Source organism: Nicotiana tabacum, chromosome 9, assembly GCF_000715075.1.
Source record: "Nicotiana tabacum cultivar K326 chromosome 9, ASM71507v2, whole genome shotgun sequence".
Lineage (NCBI taxonomy): Eukaryota > Viridiplantae > Streptophyta > Magnoliopsida > Solanales > Solanaceae > Nicotiana > Nicotiana tabacum.
The window spans coordinates 79,796,058-79,815,915 of NC_134088.1; the positions used below are offsets into that span (position 1 = coordinate 79,796,058).

Here is a 19,858-nt window from a genome sequence, read left to right on the forward strand (position 1 = left end):
AACCATGCATGTGTATTTAATTTGTAATGTTTTATTAAAGTAGACTGCCATTTGACCATATATTTTCTCATTCATACAAAGAGTTTGACTAGTAAAGGAATTTACTGGGTTTTATTGTGTTTACGCGTAAGATACCTTCCTCTGTTTCAGACCCTACTTGAAAAACAATGAGAAATCCCTTGGTTATCATTTCCTCGCCTATAAAGATATGCCCAGACAACTTTTCTCATATATAACTGACAGATACTTTTATCTTATACTTACATATTCTTCTTTCGCATTTGCTTTTCTTATTCTCTATTGTTCTCTGGTATTTAATCCTCTTGCATTCCTTGTTCTTTAGAGATTCGAGATTCTCAACTCGTCAGGAATTAAGTTATATATACAAACAGATACAATGATTTTCTTACATTATTAGTTTTTTAATCTTGTTATAACAAATTAGTTACAAATCAATGCTATTAGATTGAGTTAACCACAATAACCTTTTATCGGTGCCAGTAGACATTAAGCCTTGAGAACACAAAAACCACTTTGCTTTCAAAGTGATTTGCTAATTAACCTAGGGTCCTACATATTTCCACGAGTCTTATTTCAAAAGAGTAAAACTCCATCTTCAAACATGTTGCTATCCCTCGTAGATGTTCAATGCTTTGATGTTACGACTTACTTTCTGAAACATTGGCTTTTTGAGTATCTATATGTGGAACAACCATATGATTTTGTTGATTCCTCTCGTCCATGTTGTATTTCTCCACATTTTACATAAAGCTATTCATAACCTTAACTAAGCTTTAATTTTCGAGAGCTTAGTGTGCTTTGGTCCCTCAATTTATAGCATGATTAGTATTACGTACTGCATTTAATTTATACATATGTACGACGTTTACTTACAGCAAGCGAAATACAAATTTGTTTTTATTCCTTTACTTTGATGACATGATTGCATTATCACTTGCTTTACCCTCGTTTACTTCGCTACATTCTACTAAATAAAATCTTCGTTTAATCGGGCCACCTTAATTACTGAAGAAAATAAACAAACAACCAGTGAGACAGAGAACAAATTAAAACAAGCTTTATTTCTGAGGTTTTAAAGTTACTGTTTACATGGCTGCTGCCTTGGTATAAATAATAATACACTGCCCCGATTATTTGGACTCCTCTTTGCAGTAGTATATATCACATAAACCTTTTCCTTAACACACACAACTTTGTAAAGGTTAAACCTATACAAGTACGAGGAGTTGGACTCTAGTTGAATGAGTCTAATACACACTAATTACTATCTTGTTGTGTTTGTAGATGTATGTATGGGTCTGCTGTAATATTCATATACTTGTAAATTCATGTTGTCATAAACATATTTATCCTTGCAGGGAATGCTTCAATATATATAAGGGTTGGTGAAGTTGACTAATTCTTTTACTTTTACAAGGGGTGGGTGTAAAGAGATCTGCCTGAGAACTTTTCTCATTCTATACAGATACCTTTGTCTTAACATAGCCTTCTTTTGCATTTACTTTTCTTATTCTCTGGTATTTAATCCTTTGGGAATCGCTTGTGCATGCAGTTCAGCTTTCTTTATAGAATTTAATTTTAACTAAGCAAAGATTCGTCACAAAATGCATTTTGAAGATATATATTTCAAAATATTAACATAAGAGGAGAAGAAGCTAAGGGAAAATAAAAACATGAAAAAGTACAATAAGCACAATAATTTGTTCTTTTTAACGTGGTTTATCAGGCAATAGACCTACAAGAGCTGGCTTTTGTCCTTTCCCTTATGCCTTGCCAATGCATAAAGTTAAGAAATGTATACCAACCTTTCATAAGAAGCAAAACCCTTTAAATAAATTACATATTATCTGACTTTTTTTACCAAATTTATGCTAGATTTCTATATATAATGACCAAATCATACCCCGAAATGTCAAAATAAAAAAACAACAAAAATCTAACTGGATTTTCTTCAGTAACAAACCCATTTCCCTGCATCTTAGAAGCCATGGATCTTGTAACATACCAGTATTATCGACCGGCTTCAAAGATAACAATATTTGCACACTTGTTTGGTCTTCTTGCTTTGATTCTTATGCTTGTTTGGTTGCTTCATTATCGTGAAGGCGTTAATCTTTTTTCATACTATCCAAATCAGATATTTAATGTATGTATATACCTTGATATATTCAGTTAATTAATAATGTCAGAGACTTTACTATTGTTAAATGTCACTATTACTTTCTGCAGGTTCACCCACTTTTGATGTTCTTGGGGATGATTTTCTTGTCTGGCCAAGGTAAGCACTTAGTATTCTCCCTAATTAATACATGAACAAAAAAGAAACAATAGAAATAGGTTTACTATTATGTACTTTGAATTGCTGGTGAGTCGAAAATTAGTAGTTTATCAACAGTTTCTTTGGAGCAAACTATATATACCATGTGGACTCAAATGAGAATAATATACTACGTAGTAATAAACATTACTCTTATACAGTAATTATTTATTTTTTAATGAGTCGCTTACTAAATAAACTAATTTGCGCTTAGAAAGGATCAGTCTCCACATTAACAAATACTCTATTTGTTCCACTTTTACGTGGCAGTACTATTACTATTCGAGAGTCAAACAAGGTTTTGTTTTACCACATGTTTTTGCAAAAACTTTTTAAATACATTACATTATTAATTATTGTGACTTATAATACTTTTTATGTAATTTCTATATGTAAATTTTATTTAAAAACTTTATATCCGAATTTACATTAAAAAGGTAAGGTTATTTGATCTTCGTATTTCAAATATTTCAAAACGATAGTGAGTACGTAATTGTTTATAATATTATGACATGTTTTGTATGAGCAGCACTAATGGCATACAAGACAGTGAAAGCAGATAGGAAAGTGCAGAAAGCGGCACATTTTTTACTACATTTAGCTGCAATTTGTCTTGGGATCGTTGGGATACATGCTGCTTTCAAGTACCACGATAGAAGGAATTTAAGAGACATGTATAGCTTCCACTCCTGGATAGGCATTGCCATTATCTGCCTATACATTTTGCAGGTATATATTGGGACCCAAAATACATATATATATATATATATATATATATTCTCTATTATTCTTGTTATTGTTTCTCTTTTCATGAAGAATATTTAGTTTTTATTGTCATCATCTATTCTTCGGTTAAATTCATTTTATCTTTATCGTATAAATCTTTAAATGAGTTTCTCAACTTCTCATCAAATGTAATTATAATCGCCCTCTAATATATGGACTTCGATTGATTTTGTGATCCATTGAAAATTCCTTCTAGTTTTATGTCAAATCTCCCGAGAGATCTTATCAAAATAAAACACAAGAAATTATTGCGATATGCAGAGACATTTTCTTCTATTCAAATTATAAAAGACTATGTTAAACCATTTCCTCGTTGATTGGTTTAGAGCTATTTTTAGATTAGTTATTGTCCTGACCCATCTTATAGCCCCTCCTGCCCCCATGCATGTGATGAGTATTTATTTTGATCAAAAAAGTAAATTTGTTCATTTTTTTTCAATGTTTATTCTTATTTTAATTTTGCAGTGGTTGGTTGGGCTGTGTATGTACATGTTACCATACACAAGAAAAGAAACAAGGGCAGTGAATCTGCCATGGCACATATCAGGTGGTAGAGCAATCTTTTACATGACAATTTGTGCAGCGTTGACTGGATTAATGCAGAAAATCACATTGATGCAGCTCCAATTATTTTCTGGAGAATCACTTTTGATCAACTTCCTTGCAATATTCATCCTCCTTTTTGGAATCTCCGTTGATATTTCAGTTGCTCTTGCACGTTATGCATAATTATTTCCCAAAAATAAATCTCCTATTATCTGTCAATTAATAAACAATTCTACACACAGAGGCCAGAGTGACATATTGATGGACTGATTTTCTTGTTTAATTTATTCATATTTTTGTTTGTTTTTGTTTTGCTTTCGAATTGTGGAAATTGTAACTGAAGTTTATTTTAATAAAATATTGTCTTTATTTTTCTGCTGCAGCGCTACTTACAATTGCACTGTCCTTAATTAGATAAACTGTAAGTACTTAATATGATCAAATAAAATGATTTAGGGAAGATGAAGATTTGTCAGAATCTTCTATGTAAACGAAGTGAGAATCTTCCATTCAGGAGTATCAAATAGAATAGGGAAAAGGTCTAAAACTGCCCCTCTACTGCTATATTGTTTACTTCTACCACCCGTTATACTATTTGTCCATTCTAACTCTTATCATTAATGAACTTAAAATATTTGCCCCTAACCCTAACGAATCTACACCGTGACAGCTGACCAACTACTCCATTTTTTCCATGTCAGCTCCCAAGTCACACGACCCCACCAAATTAAAATTCCACGCGCTGAGGTGAGGGGCCAAGGTCATGAGAGACATGACGCAATAAAGTTTACCCGTGTGGGATGTTTAAACACGAAGAAATCAATAGATGCATGATATGTGTTAAATGTGTGTGAACAAAGTCCCTCGTGGAAAGTAGAAAAGAAAAAAAAAATTACTTATAAGGAGTTGGATACTCTTAATGATGTAAGACTTATTGGGAAAAACAGTGCGAGCTTGGCCAAATGCAAATTTTATCTTTTCATATGAAGAGTATCTTTGGATCGTTTTAGCCCAACAACTTATATCAGAGCCAATGGTTTGGCGGGACGAGTATGAAGATGGTGAAGTGTCCCACATAGAAATAAAGAAAAGAAAAAAAAGAAGTTGTTGGGCTAAAACGACTCAAAAATACTCTTAACATCGTTTGATATTGTCCTGCTCAAGCCTGCACTATTTTTCTCAAAAGATATCACACCATTAAGAGTATCCAACTTCTTATAAGCAGCTTCTTTTTCTTTTATACTTTCTATGTAGGACTTTGTTCATATAAACCCAACAATCTTCCCCATGAATTAAGTTTCACATGACCCATCACCATGGGCTAATTTGGAGATTAACTATGTGTCACCCATATGATCCTAAGTAGTTACGGTCATTGAAGCCTAGAGCAGAGGCTTTGTAAGTATCTTTGAACGAAGAAGGGTCAAATTTGCCCCTCTATTATAAGAAAAGGATTAATTTTATCCTTCGTTATATTATTAGTCTAAAATACCCCTAACGTTATACTAGTGAATCAAATATACCCCTCCTCTATTAGAGTTATCCAAGATGGATATTCAATCCCACGTGGCACTGATATCTTTGTAAGGTAGACACCACGTAGCATGCCACCTCATCACCTTAACCCATTTTATCCTTCATCTTCAATTCTTCAAAACTTGTTTAAGGAACAGAGCATTTTGAAGATATTTTTTCTGCATCGCAAATGTTTATCATAAGAGCACCAAATATGATTCTTGAACTATGAATCTTTTAGGAGAACTAACGGCAGAGCAAGTTTAAAGTAAATAGAAGCATAGAATTTTCGCAAGGAACTTAATAATGGGAACAACTCTAAAAAAAATTTCTTTTTATTTTTTTGACATTTTTCATTATCCATGTGATTCAAGAAAGGACTGAATCATCTTCCTCATCCCAATGATTTCTCTTTCATATCCTCCTCTCTCAGGATAGTAGGTAATCTCATATGTTCATCCAGCGAGTTTCAGAATCAACGGCAACTCTATATTAAAAAAGTTGTTCTTGCACGCCAACTATGCTCTTCACTAAATTTACAAAATTATAAAATATATTAATGATCGAAGTAAATTTAACTGTTAGTAAAAATAAATCATCTTTATACACCTTCTACACCCAAAAAAAACAAAAGAATGTAAAGAGACGAAGAACGAAAGCCCCAAGGTTGAATAACAAGCAAATATTTCTTAGTTTACAATAGCAAACTATGGTCATTCCACGCAGAAACTTGTATCAGCATTGTAGGTGAGGTGCTAACAGATTTTTTCTGTAAAGGACACCAGCATAAGTGTCCTCAAAAACTCTACTCCCAGCGGGCTACACCTTAAGCAAAAGAGAGAGCTTTATACAAGTGAAATCAAGACATTGAAATGCACTTTTTCATGTGTTTCAAGATATTTTCACTAATTATCATCGAGCATTTACATATGAGTTGGGGTGATGACATGGGTGTTTCATCAGAAGAGGTACTGGTCCTGATTGTAGGAATAAAAGAAATAGGCACGAGATGAATGAAGACTGAAAAAAGGGAAGATTCATGAATTTGTTATAAATATGGAAAGGGAATCGGCATTAACTTTGATTATGGGTGATCTCCAGTTATTATTTTAACCAGTACAATTAAACATGATAACGGAAAATTAAGGCAATTAATTTCATTAAAGAGCCAGAATTAAGTAGGAAAACTGTTACAATTATGTGTCCGTATATAAGAACCTATACCTTATTTTATACCGGCATCTGAATATTTTTTAATATATGCAATCAGTCTTTTACTTTATTCGATTCAAGTGTTCAATCCGTAATTCTGGAAAGATTAGAATTCAATAATAAGCTTTCTTTCCTTACTTATTATTTCCATTATTTTTCTTATTCTTTGAATTATCAAGAAAGTGAAGTAATTTTGGTTATCAGTAATCCGATTTTTTCCTAATATTAGTTTTGACCATAAAATCTCTTTTTGGGTTAAACAAATTAGTTTTATTGCTGGAAATATGATAATCTGTTCACTTTTCAAACCTCATTTTTTAGTCACAAAACATGTCTATTGCTAACAAAAATAATCAGGTGAATTAATAAGGTGGAACTCCACCACATTACACACCCACGGCTACCCCTCAACATTCACAAGAAAGTTCACCTAAAAGGTCTGTTTCACGTACTGATGGGCATCAGGGAGGTGAACAAATCATTGAGCAGGATGCTTTGAAGTAGTTGATTGTACTACACGTGAACGAACCACTACGAGCTTTTGCGAGTGGATTGCCCAATACAACACAAACTCCTCCACCAGTGAAGCGTTCAGGACTTGACAATTTTGGAAGTGGAGAAATGCCAAACAAATCCCGAGATGGAGGATCAGGTATACCGAATAATTCTATTTTACAAAGTTTAGTATTAACTTTGCAAAAATAGCTGAAGGAGCAAAATGAATGTATAGAGCAAATACCTGGTGTGCCTCATGTAATCAAGGGTGTGGTCATTGATAAATATTCACAACACCCCAGGAAGCCAAGTTCAACACCTTTGCCAATTCCCAAAAAATTTAAAATGCTTGATATCCCTAAATATGATGGGACATCTGACCCACGGGATCATATTACTGCATTCACCACAGGGGTAAAAGACAATGATTTAACCAAGAAGAAAATTGAATCAGTCTTGGTCAAGAAGTTTGGCGAAACTCTCACGAAATGAGAGTTAACATGGTACTCACTCTTACCTAAAAACTCTATTGATTCTTTTGTTGAGCTTGCAGATTCGTTTATAAAAGCACATTCGGGGGCTCAAAAAGTTAAAAAATGATGGAAGATATCTTCAAAGTTAAACAGGGAAGTACATAATTGCTTAGAGAGTTCATAAATAGATTCCAACGTGAGAGAATGATGCTGCCACGAGTACCTGATAATTGGGCGGCTATGGCATTTGCAAGTAATTTGAATGAGAAGAGTTCAGAAGCCACAAGGAGATTGAAAGAGAGTTTGCGGGAATTTCCTGCAACCACTTGGAACAATGTGTACAATCGATACAGCACGAAGTTGTGAATATGAGAAGATACGGTTACTCAGCTAAGGGCAAAAGAAAGGCTAGGATCTAGATGCTCAGAATAAGAGAAAAGGTCTGGTAAAAATAGGTAAGAGCCTTACATGGGACACGTAGGGTGAGATTTCCGGTCTAAACAAGAAAATGCATGGTTCGATTCAAGATCAAAACAAAACGAGACGAGTTCTTCTTCCCGATTCAAAAAAGAACGGGACATACGAGGCAATGATTCCAACACTCAAGAAAAAATTGGAGATTATAGTTTCAACGTCAGCACTTCTGAATTGGTGGCTGTTATGTGAGGAATAGGAGACACGGTATGATGGCCAAATAAAATAAGGTCGGATCCAAACAAAAGGAACACAGAATTCTGATGCGAGTTTTACAATGATCATGGCCATAGAATAGCAGATTATAGGCTCTTACAGGGGGAAGTTGAATATCTACTGAAGCAGGGCTATCTCACTTATTTGTTTAGTGAGAAAGGAAAATAATTTTACATGAAAAACATGCAAGAACCATCAATGCCTCCATCTCCAAAAAGAATGGTAAACGTCATAACCGGAAGAGAAAAAGTTAATGGGGGTAACGTACACGGCTATGAAGAAGACATCAAAGGTTACTGTTACCCACGGGAAACGAGTTCGCCTAGTTTTGGAAGGAGACAACATAGTGTTTGATGACGAAGATGCGGATGACTTGATGATTCCTCATAACGATGCACTGGTAATATCTTTACTTATACATGATACTAACGTTAAACGAGTTTTGATTGACTCAGGTAGCTCAATGAATATCATTTTACTAAAAGTGGTAAATGAAATACAAGCGAATAATAGAATCATACCAAAAGCACGATCAATATCTGTGTCCGATAATTCGAGCGTCGTTAAGAAAGGGGAAATTGTATTAGTTACATTTGCAGAAAGTGTCATCAAAGACACAAAGTTCCAGGTAATAGGCACGGACATAGCCTATAATATAATATTGGGTAGGCCATGGATTCATTATGTTGATGATGTCCCTTCCACGTTGCATCAAGTCATCAAATTTCCATACAGTGGAGGATTCAATAAATCTGGGGAGATCAACAGGCCTCACGAAATATTAATTCAGTGGTGATCTCAAATACAACATCCAATGGCGCATATGCAAAATAGCAATTAAAAATTTGAGTTGAGGACAATTCTATTCATACCTCAACTGAAAGTTCACAAGGACAAACTGATATGGATTCAAGACATGATATGAGTCAAGAACCAGAGAAAAATGAGAATATTAAAACAACCACGGAGGAGCTTGAAGCTATAATACTATTTGTCCACTGGTTTGATAGAAAAGTTTACATCAGAGTAAATTTGAGCCCAGAAATAAAAGAAAAATTAATTTAAATTTTATGTGCTAATTCAGATTACTTTTCTTGGTCGTATTCGGATATGATAGGTATACCACCAGAGGTAATAACTCATAAGCTCAATGAGGACCTGTTACATCCGCCTATCAAACAAAATAAAGGGAATCAAGGAGCATTTAAAAATCAAGTAATCCAGGATGAGGTACAAAAGCTTCTGAAAATTGGTTCAATACGAGAGATAAAGTACCCTGACTGGCTAGCTAATACTGTTGTGGTTCCAAAGAAGAATGAAAAGTGGTGAGTCTGTGTAGATTATACTGATTTAAATAAGGCTTGCCCTAAAGATTCATTTTCTTTACCGTACGTAGACCAGTTAATTGATTCTACAGCAGGTCATGAACTTTTAAGTTTTTTAAATGCATATTCTGGTTATAATCAGATAAAAATCCTTTAGATGAGTAAAAGACCTCATTTATCACAGACATGGGACTTATTGTTATAAAGTCATGCCATTTAGCTTGAAAAATGCTTGAGCGACATATCAAAGATTGGTGACCGAAATATTTCAAGAACTCTTGGGAAAAACTATGGAGGTTTACATAGATGATATGTTGGTCAAGTCAACACAGGCAGGGTACTATTTTCAATATTTGACTGAAACCTTCAAAATTCTCCGCAAGTACAACATGAAGTTGAACTCGAAAAAATGCGCTTTTGGCATAGCTTCAGGTAAATGTTTTGGGTTTTCTTGTTTCTAATAGAGGTATTGAAGTAAATCTCATGCATATCAAAGCTATTGAATAAATACCTGGTGTACTCATGAGCAAGAAAAAAGTACAAAGATTAATAGGTAGAGTAGTTGCTCTAGGAAAGTTCATATCTAAATCATCGGAAAAATACTATAAGTTCTTTTTAGTATTGAAAAAGCAAAATCAGTTTGAATGGACTGATGAATGTCACCAAGCTTTGAAAGATTTAAAGTCATACTTGTCAAAACTTCCCCTGTTAGCAAATCCAAAAAACGGAAAAAGATTGCTCATCTACCTTGCTATATCAGAAGTGGCGGTAAGAGCGGTACTAGTACGTGAAGACAAAAGTAAAAAATCGCCGATCTATTTTGATAGCAAGTCATTACTAGATGTTGAGGCACGGTACCCTCACTTAGAAAAACTTCCATTAGCTTTAATTATGGCATCAAGGATGTCACGTCCTAACTTTCAATGTCACCATATTTATGTTGTAACTATTTTTCCACTAAGGAATATATTACACAAGCAAGAATTATCATGAAGGTTAGCTAAATGGGCTATAGAGCTTAGTGAATATGATATTATATATCACCCTAGGATTGCTGTAAAGTCTCAGGTGTTAGCAAATTTCATAGGAGATTTTAGCTTGAGCCTGATTCTTGAAGTAGAAAAAGAGCTACGAATATTTATCGGAGCTAATCCGGGGACTTGGACATTGTTTACTGACAGTTCTTTAAATGTTAAAGGAGTAGATTTAGGAATTGTTTTAATTTCGCCTTCAAGAGAAATCATAACGCATGCAATAAAATGTTATCCAATAACTAACAATGAGGCAGAGTATGAAGTTGTGATTACAGGTTTCGAGCTCGCAAGAGAGCTTGCTATTGAACAAATCGTAATCAAAAGCGACTCATAGCTAGTACTCAATCAAATGCAAAAAACTTACGTGGCAAGAGAAATATGAATGCAATAGTACCTCGAAAAGGTACAAGAATTATTGAGGCAGTTCCAGACATGGAAAGGTGTACAAATACTCAGGGAGGAAAATGCAGAAGCAGACGCATTGACAAATCTCGCATCCATCACTGATGCGACAAATGCAGAAAATGTTGTTGTGTATAAAATTTTGCCCGAGTATAAAGAGAAATCCCGATTGCTACGGTTGAAGGTTGCTCAGTATTGCCTGATACGGGGGAATTTGTATTGCAAAATATTTGGTGGACCTTTAACAAGATGCCTTTGACCTTTAAAAATATAATATATAATGAGAGAAGTACATAAGGGTCATTGCAACAATTATGTCGGGGAAAGATCATTGGTAAGAACACTAATAAAATCGAGATACTATTGGCCAAAAATGGAAGATGATCCAGAAATTTTCGTAGCAAGGTATGATAAGTGCCAATAATATGCTAATAATATGCATCGACCAGCGAAATTGATATATTTCATTATATCACCATGTCCATTCATAAAATGGGGCATGGATATCGTAGGGTCATTGCCTCAAGCTTAGGAAAAGGTACGATTTTTATTAATTCTAACCGATTATTTCTCAAAATGGGTAGAAACTAGGTGCCTTTAAACATGTACGAGAAAAGAAAGTTATGGATTTCATTTAGAAAAATATAATATGTCGATTTGGAGTACCAAAGAAAATCATTTGTGATAACGGGACGCAATTCACAGGTGCGAAAGTTACTGACTTTTTCAAAAGTTGGAAGATAAATGAATTACTTATGCACCCTACCACCATGTGGCTAACGGACAAGCTAAGTCGACAAATAAGGTCATCATCAACAACCTAAAGAAGCAGTAGAAGAGTCAAAAGGCAAGTGGTCAGAAGTACTACTAGGTTATTTTGGGCTTATTGAACGACGACGAAAACTAGCTCGGGAAAAACCCCATTTTCGCTTATTTATGGAACGGAAACTTTAATCCTAGTGGATATAGGGGAATCAATAACAAGGTACACGTATACAAATGAGGCAACAAACGAAGAAGAACTTCGAATAAACTTTAATTTGATGGAAGAGAGAAGAGAAACAACATTAATTCGGATGGTGGCTCAAAAAAGAATGATTGAACGATACTATAACAGGAAGGTGGACCTGAGGTATTTCAAAATTGGGAACTTCGTCCTCAAAAAGTGTTCCGGTCAACACAGGCAGCAAACGCAGGAAAATTGAGTCCAAATTGAGAAGGCCCATATAGAGTTAAAGGCATTGCTGAAAAAGGTCGTACGAGTTGGAAACTATGGATAGAAAGATGTTATCATCACATTGGAATGCAGTCCATTTGAAGAAGTGTTACTTTTGAAGAAGTTAATAACCATGGTCAGGTATCATGAAAGTTCAATTTTTACTTTGTTCATTTAAGTTTTACAAATCATTTTAGATGATAGGCAATACGTTAGCCCGTACCAAATTATGGCATTAGACCCAAAAGGCACACGGAATACTTAATTATTCCCGGTCTAGGTTACAACATTTCTGATTAGTAAGGGTTAAGCAGTCATCATCGAAAAATATTACCTTCGAGTCCCGTACGTATTTACTTTTTCAGGAAAAGGACCAAAGGAAAGGAGTTGATCCAGTGTTTGAGATCTCATAATTCAATGCTCAAACACTGGGGGGGAGGGGGGCTATGCATATGTAAGAGTACACAAGGAAAGAAGATGTACACCACAAAAGCATAGCTTAGCCGACGTAAAAACCTACCTTGAAGAAAATGTCAAAATTTTCAAAAACGTTCAAGCTCGCAGAAAGAGTAGGCAATAGAGAGTTGAAGAACCTACATAATACTCCCACGAACTTCTAGGTTAAGGTCATAGATTTAATCACGGGAAGATTTACCCGTACTTATAAACCTCTATAAAGAAAGTAGTTGTGAAAATATTGTACATGAATACTTATTTGAATGTTCAAAAATAAAACTTCTTCAAATTACTTTATATTTCATATATTTGCACCAATATGAAGATGAGGCGTCATCTTCATCGGCGTTGTTAATACAAAAGGTCCCTCTTTTATAAAAGACCCATGCATATTAGAGACACGGTCTATTAAAGCTTTTTTAATGCAAGTATAAGCTTAAGAAATTAAAGAGCAAAAAGCATAATATGCAACAAAAAGATATTTATACCATTTTCCAAAAATAGGGACCAAAAAATTTCCCAAGAACTACTCAAAAACAAAAAAAGAGTTTCAATAAAAACCAACACAAAGTCAAGTCACTTCTTCCAAAACAAAGGGTAAAAACTAAGGATCATCATTCACGGGGTAGAGGGATCAACTTGAGAAGACGAGGGTTGAATATCAGCTTCACCAGGAGTAAGTCCATCTCTATCACCTTTGGAACTTTCATCCTCGGGTATTGAGAAGCTTTGACGTTGCGGAGTTTGCTCAATCGGTTCTTTAGCCTTTACAATTTTAGCATTCAGGTGAAAACCCTCCTGGTTAGCTTCAGTTAAATTCTCAAGACGGGTGTTCAGGAAATCCCAACTAACATCAAGTGTTAACTTGTCTTCAAGAGCTTCAAAATAATTCCCCCACTACTCAATTTCAACCATCAACTCTTCTTTCTCAGCTTCTAAAGCTTCATAGGATGCCTTCAAAGGGACGAGAGAACTCTCAAGGAACTGAATCTTGTCAGACGAGGCACATAGATCTTTGAGCTTGGGTGAGCATCTGCACCAAATCACCCGCATACACCTCTTTCTGGTTGAGGAGCTCTTTCAAACTTCTAATTTCATCAGTTGCCTTTGAGTGTTGTTCAGCGAAGGAGGATTCCAATTTATCCTTGTCTTTTTCAACTTGATTAGAGGAAACTTTCAAAACCGCTAATTCGGCGATGGTTATCTTTAATTGTTGTTCCAGAGCTCCTTCTCCTCAGCCAAAACATCTTTCTCAAGTTGAAGGCTTTCGAATTGTTCCTTCCGATTCTCAGTCTCAGTGCGCAATTCAATCACTTGTTGATCAGTCTAAGAAATCCTCCTCATAAGCTTTGTACCTGTCAAATTGATCTACAAAAGGACATGAAAGGGAGTTACAAATATGAAAGAAAATGAAGGAAAATAAAATAAATAGTAATATACCTTAAGTGAAGAATGAACAATATCATTCATCAAAGTTAGGGATCTATGGGACTCAAGTATTTTCCTTTCCAGGGGACCAAGTAATGGTTTTAACCATACAACGGCCTAGCCTGATTTCTTCAATAGATTTCTACCATCGGGGACTTCAATTAAAACCTTCTCCATGCCCTGTCTACTGCTAGAAGGCTCGGTTTCTTCACAAGAAGCAACATTATGGACAACAATCGGGGCGGCAGTAGGTAAGGAAGCAGAAGAAATGGGAGGATTAACAACGAGGGTAACTGGGGTCATTGGAAGACAGGCAAGCGATGGCTCCTCTGAAACAGGGCCAGAATCTTCTTCACCCTCAAATCCTTGGGCAAAGAATCTAACAATAGGACTTGAGGGGTAGTTATCAAAATGATCAACATATTCATCATAGATGTCAAAGGGGACACTCTCTGGCTCATCAACAAGGTTAAAATGTATAGAACTCGGAGGTGGGTCTTGAGAAACATGGGCTTCATCATTTGAAATCACGCACCTTCTAACTCGTGGATTGCTCACTAAGGAACCTTCATCATTATCCTCTTCATCTTCAGAGCCATGGGCTTCAGCATTCTTCCTCTTAGAGGAAGATACACTTTGTAATGATCCGACTTGTCATTTTGAGAATTAGCGTCACGTTCGGTGGCTTAAGGTCTCGAGCAGCTTCGCAATGTGTATTATGATTTGTGTGAATTGTCGGCTTTGGTCTTCGGATGATTCGAGATTAAATTGAAAGCATAATCCTTGTTTGGAAGCTTAAAGGAAAAGAGTTGACCGGAGTTTGACTTTTATACAAATGACTCTGGAATGGAGTTTTGATGGTTTCAATAAATTCGTATGGTAATTTCGGACTTAGGAGTGTATCTGGATAGTTATTTTGAAGTCCGTAGTTGAATTTGGCTTGAAATGGCGAAAGTAAGAAATTTAAGGTTTGGAAGTTTGACTGGAATTGACTTTATTGATATCAGGGTCGGAATCCGATTCCGAAAATTGGAGCTGCTCCATTATGTCATTTATGACTTGTGTGTAAATTTTGAAATCATTCCGGATTGATTTGTCATGTTTCGGCACAAGATATAGAATTTAGAAATTTGAAAAAACTCATAAGTTCGATTCAAGGTGTAATTTATAATTTTGACATTGTTTGATGTGATTTGAGACATCGAGTAGGTCCGTAATATGTTTTGAAACTTGTTGGTATATTCGGACGGGGTCCTGAGTGGCTCGGTTGAGTTTCGGGGTGGTTTCGGGCCATTTCTATGCCATTTTTAACTGCTGGTTTTTTGTTATAGCAGTATGCAGTGCGATCGCGTGGAATTGGCCACGATCGCGATGAGTAAATGGGAAAAATTGGCCAGTGAATCGCGATCTAGAGAAAACTCCTGTTGTCGCTGACCCGATTTTAGAAGCTTATATCTTGCAATCTATAAGAAATTTAGAGATGATCCAAAAATAAAAGTTGTAGCCCTTGATGTCTAGTTTTCAGAAAATCAAACTATTTATTATTTTGATTTTTGTACAAAATATTATGACCAATAAACTACATGTTGTCTGAGAAGGATTTTAGTAATAGAAGTTTGTGCTTCGCGATCGCGGGAAAATGACCACGATCGCATAGAGTAAAAACGTTCTAGAAATTTTTTGTGCTTTGGGATTGCGAAGAATTTTCCACGATCGCGAAGGATAAATACCTGGGTAAAAGCTTTAAGTTCGAGGATTCTCCATTTTTACCCATGTTCGGATTTTGGAGCTCGGTTTGAGCGACCTTGGAGAGGAATTTCACCACAGGACTTGGAATAAGCATTCTTGACTCACTTGTAATTATATTTCATGGATTAATCTTCATTTTTGGCGTATGATTATCGAATTTTCAAGAGAAATCGAAAGAAATTACTATAATTTCATAAAACAACTTTTCGAGTTTTGTATATCGATTCGGAGTCAGATTTGAGTAAAATTAGTATGGTTGGAATTGTAATTGAATGGATTGTCGGATTTTGTGAGTTTCATCGGATTCCGAGATGTGGGCCCCACTGTCGATTTTTCGAGCGGAGTTGAAAATTTTATAAATTGTTAAATTGTAAGCATTGGAGTATATTTTAATTTAATCTGCACGCCGTTTGACTAGTTTTGAATCATTTGTCTTGGAATTGAGGAGATAGGAGGGATTTTGAGGTTGATACGCGCATAATAGAATTTCCGAAGTATTGTTTAGCTTACTCGGCATCGGATTCGGCTTGTTCGAGGTAAGTAACACTTCTAAACTTGGAGTTGAGGGTATGAACCCTGATTATATGTGTTATGTGATTTGTTTGGAGGTGACGCACATGCTAGGTGAGGGGCGTGTGGGTGTGCATCGTAGAAATTGAGACTTGGTCGATTCCGTAGAGTTGTATAGTCAATTAACTCGTATTTTTTCATCAATTGTAATGTGTTAGAGAAACTGAGTTGTGACTCATGTTAGAAACCATGCTAAGGTAAATTATTATTGGGACCCACTAAGGTCATTTCTGCTGTAGAATTATATGTTTAAATTATAATTTCGTACTCAGTCATATACATTCATTGCATATCATATCTCAGTCTCTGTTGTTATTTATTGATACATCATATTATTATTTTGGGCTAGTTTCATGACATTGTGAGCCCCAGAGACTGGGATTGATGACTGAGTGAGGTTGAGGGCCTGATTTTGAGGTTATTGATACTATAGCACGTGAGTTATCCATGCAGCACGTGAGTTATCTGTGCGGATTCAGATATTGATACTATAGCACATGAGTTATCCGTTCGGATCCAGATATTGATACTATAGCACGTGAGATGTCTATGCAGCATGTGAGGCCGTGCGGATCCAAATATTGATACTATGGAACGTGAGTTGTCCGTGTGGATTATGGCGCTTGGGTTGAAAGAACCCCTCGTAGTCTGCATCCCACATAGTGAGCGCAGTGGATATTATATTTGGGATGGATTGACCCCGTACAGTACTGAGTGATTGAGTACTCTAAGAGTGTGAGTACATGACTTCATCACTGTGTTGCATTGCATTAGACATGCATACTTGATATGTAGGCATAAAGAAGAATTTTCTTCATGCCATCTAATATTGAAATTTCTTATCTGCCGTTAAAAGTTTTGACAAAAATCACAGATTTCAGACTTGCTCATATTTTCGGTGATTTTCGGCAAAAGAAATAAGTTTAACTATCATCTTTGAAAAATAATATTTATTTTTCGGAATTGTATACGAGCTGAGCATTTTATTATTGAATTATTACTTGTGTTGCTTTAAATTGTATTGTTATGAGATGTTATTGGTTATTGGTGTGGACTCTAACCTTGGTACAAGCACGTCACTACTTTCAACCTAAGGTTAGGTTTGTTTCTTATTGTGTACATGGGGTCGGTTGTACTCATACTATACTTCTGCACCTTGCATGCAGATTTTAGATGTTGATACCGATGTACATGGCGGGATCTTACATTAAAGATATACTTGCGATCCAGTCACAACTGCCTCTTGTTCTAGGTAGCTTTAGAATTTTTAAATCTGTTCATGTATATTTCAAACAAATGACGTATTTTTATTTCACACCAGTTTCATAAATTCTAATCTTAGAAGCTCATGATTTGTACTACCAGGCCTTGGAAAATACGTTAAAGTCGGTTATTTCGTCACTTATTTTATCAATAAATTTCATTTGAATTGGATTTTCGTAAATTGGCTTACCTAACGGGTTGGGTTAGGTGTCATCACGACTAGTTAGATTTTTGGGTCGTGACAGCAGAAGAAATAGAAGCGGTGCTGAAATAATAAATGGCAAACCCTAAAAACGGCAAAAGCAAAGAAGATCAAAGAAAAAGAAAGAATGAGCAAAGAGAAGGAGAGCCATAAAAAAGGTATACCGTGGGTCTTCACTTTCCATTCAAATTTCTGTGAAAGAAATTTTCAAGATCTCTTGTCCATGGGAGCAGCGGTTAACATGTTTTCTACCCTATCACGAAAGTCATGAATTTCTGTGAAGACTTCCATGGTTGTTGAAAAATGAACATATACTTACATGATATTGAAACAACGAGAGAAACAAGGAAATAAAGAAAAATACTCACGCGCAAAGTTTCACTTCTCAGGGAAGGGCATATTTTCATCACCCACTAACTCACGAGTAGGAACAACAACAAACCGAGTGTACCAGCTATGGTCACGGTCATCCTCGGGGCTGACTAAAACTTTTTTACTTCTTGCCAAGAGAGAAAAAATACCCTTACAAAAAAGTTTGGGGAGTACAGGTGGAGCAAGTGATGGAAAGTTAATGCGGCGGAAACTAAACCTGACAAGTAACGAAGGCAAGCAATTTCTCTCCACACAATCAGACCTATTTGACCGAGACAAACATTGAAATAGCAGCAAAATTCAATGATCACGGGATCAATAGGAGGGGTAAAGGTGAAAGGGTAGGTGTAAACAAAAGAATAACCTTCATGATAGGAGGTAATTATATCATCGGCACTAGGGGTCATTACTGGAAAATCAAATTTCCAGCGGCATTCGCATTGAACCAAGGAAAGCAGGCCAGGAGTAATCAAACTAGAGTAATGATCAGCAGGGTTAAGAGATGCTATGGAAGAAACCTGTTTTCTCATAGCTTCACAATCTGACATAAAGGAAAACTTTTGTGGGACAATCTCATATACAATGGGTTCTCGCATAGGCTCATTATGGTCTCTCCCTCTAGAAGAAGAGTTAGGAGTTATGGAAGTTCTATCCCTAGAGGAAGAAGGTTTGGCAGTACCACTTTGGGAGGGAGTAGAACTACGAGCAGACAAAGAACCTAAGCTATGTAGTCTGCCACCTCTTCTACTCCTAGTAGGGGCAGTAGAGGGAGGGAGTTCGTCAATGATCACTACCTTACGAGGGTCTGATGATGAAGAAGGGTTTAACGAATAAGAAGACATCTTTAATAGTAAAGATACAAAAGAAAGAAAAAGAACTACAAGAGAAGTTAAAATATGAATGTAGGAAAGAAGAAAGGAATTTTCAAAGTTGATTATAATGAGGTATTTATATGGGAAAACAACTGTCATCGGAGATGGTCATTATGAACTGTCATCTTGGAACCGTCACTTTGTGACTGATGCAGCCGCAGAAAAACCTTGAAAATTACAAAACCAATTGTAATGAGACACGTGTCTTGAACATTAAATAGACATGACTTATGTCTCATCGATCTTGAAGAAGGCATTATGATAAACGAGAAAATATGGCAAGATATTCCAGCCATAAAAACTTACCACATCCCGAATATTCAGTTGAGAATATTCAGAAAGTGGGAGGGAGGGGGGGACTATTTGTGTTGGTAGAAAAAAGGAATGACATATGGACCATCAGCGAGACGACAAGTGACACTTTTAGTTGAGTCAATAAAAGAAAACGAAAAGGCGGGGATGAAACACCGTGGTGTTTCTGATGTTTCATCAGAAGAGGTACCGGTCCTGACTGCTGGAATAAAAGAAATAGGCATGAGATGAATGAAGACTGAAAAAGGAGAAATTTCATCAATCTGTTATAAATATGGAAGAGGAATCAACATTAACTTTGATTATGGATGATCTTCAGTTATTATTGTAACCGTTACAATTAAACATGATAACGGACAATCAAAAGGCAATTAATGTCATTAACGAGCCAGAATTAAGTAGGGAAACCGTTGCAATTATGTGCCCTTATATAAGGACCTATACCTTATTTTATATCAGCAACTGGATATTTTTTAATATATGCAATCGGTCTTTTACTTTATTCGATTCAAGTGTTCTATCCGCAATTCTGGGAGAGATTAGCAATCAACAATAAGCTTTCTTTCCTTACTTATTATTTTCATTATTTTTCCTATTCTTTG

General features: G+C 35.7%; 1 protein-coding gene across 1 annotated transcript; it reads left to right on the top strand.

Annotated features, from left to right (window-relative positions):
• Positions 1–1,882: 1,882 nt before the first annotated feature.
• On the top strand, positions 1,883–4,045 carry LOC107810127 (putative transmembrane ascorbate ferrireductase 3). Its single transcript, XM_016634867.2, has 4 exons — positions 1,883–2,167; positions 2,251–2,299; positions 2,868–3,067; positions 3,590–4,045. Exons 1-4 carry the CDS (start codon positions 2,009–2,011, stop codon positions 3,851–3,853), a joined length of 672 nt encoding a protein of 223 aa, XP_016490353.2. The 5' UTR covers positions 1,883–2,008; the 3' UTR covers positions 3,854–4,045.
• The last annotated feature ends 15,813 nt before the right edge of the window (positions 4,046–19,858 follow it).

Excerpts from the sequence above, each read along its gene's own strand:
- LOC107810127 (XM_016634867.2), top strand. The coding sequence starts at position 2,009 with ATGGATCTTGTAACATACCAGTATTATCGACCGGCTTCAAAGATAACA. Across the intron at positions 2,300-2,867 it reads GATTTTCTTGTCTGGCCAAG|CACTAATGGCATACAAGACA; the intron begins GTAAGCACTTAG and ends TTGTATGAGCAG. Across the intron at positions 3,068-3,589 it reads TCTGCCTATACATTTTGCAG|TGGTTGGTTGGGCTGTGTAT; the intron begins GTATATATTGGG and ends TTAATTTTGCAG.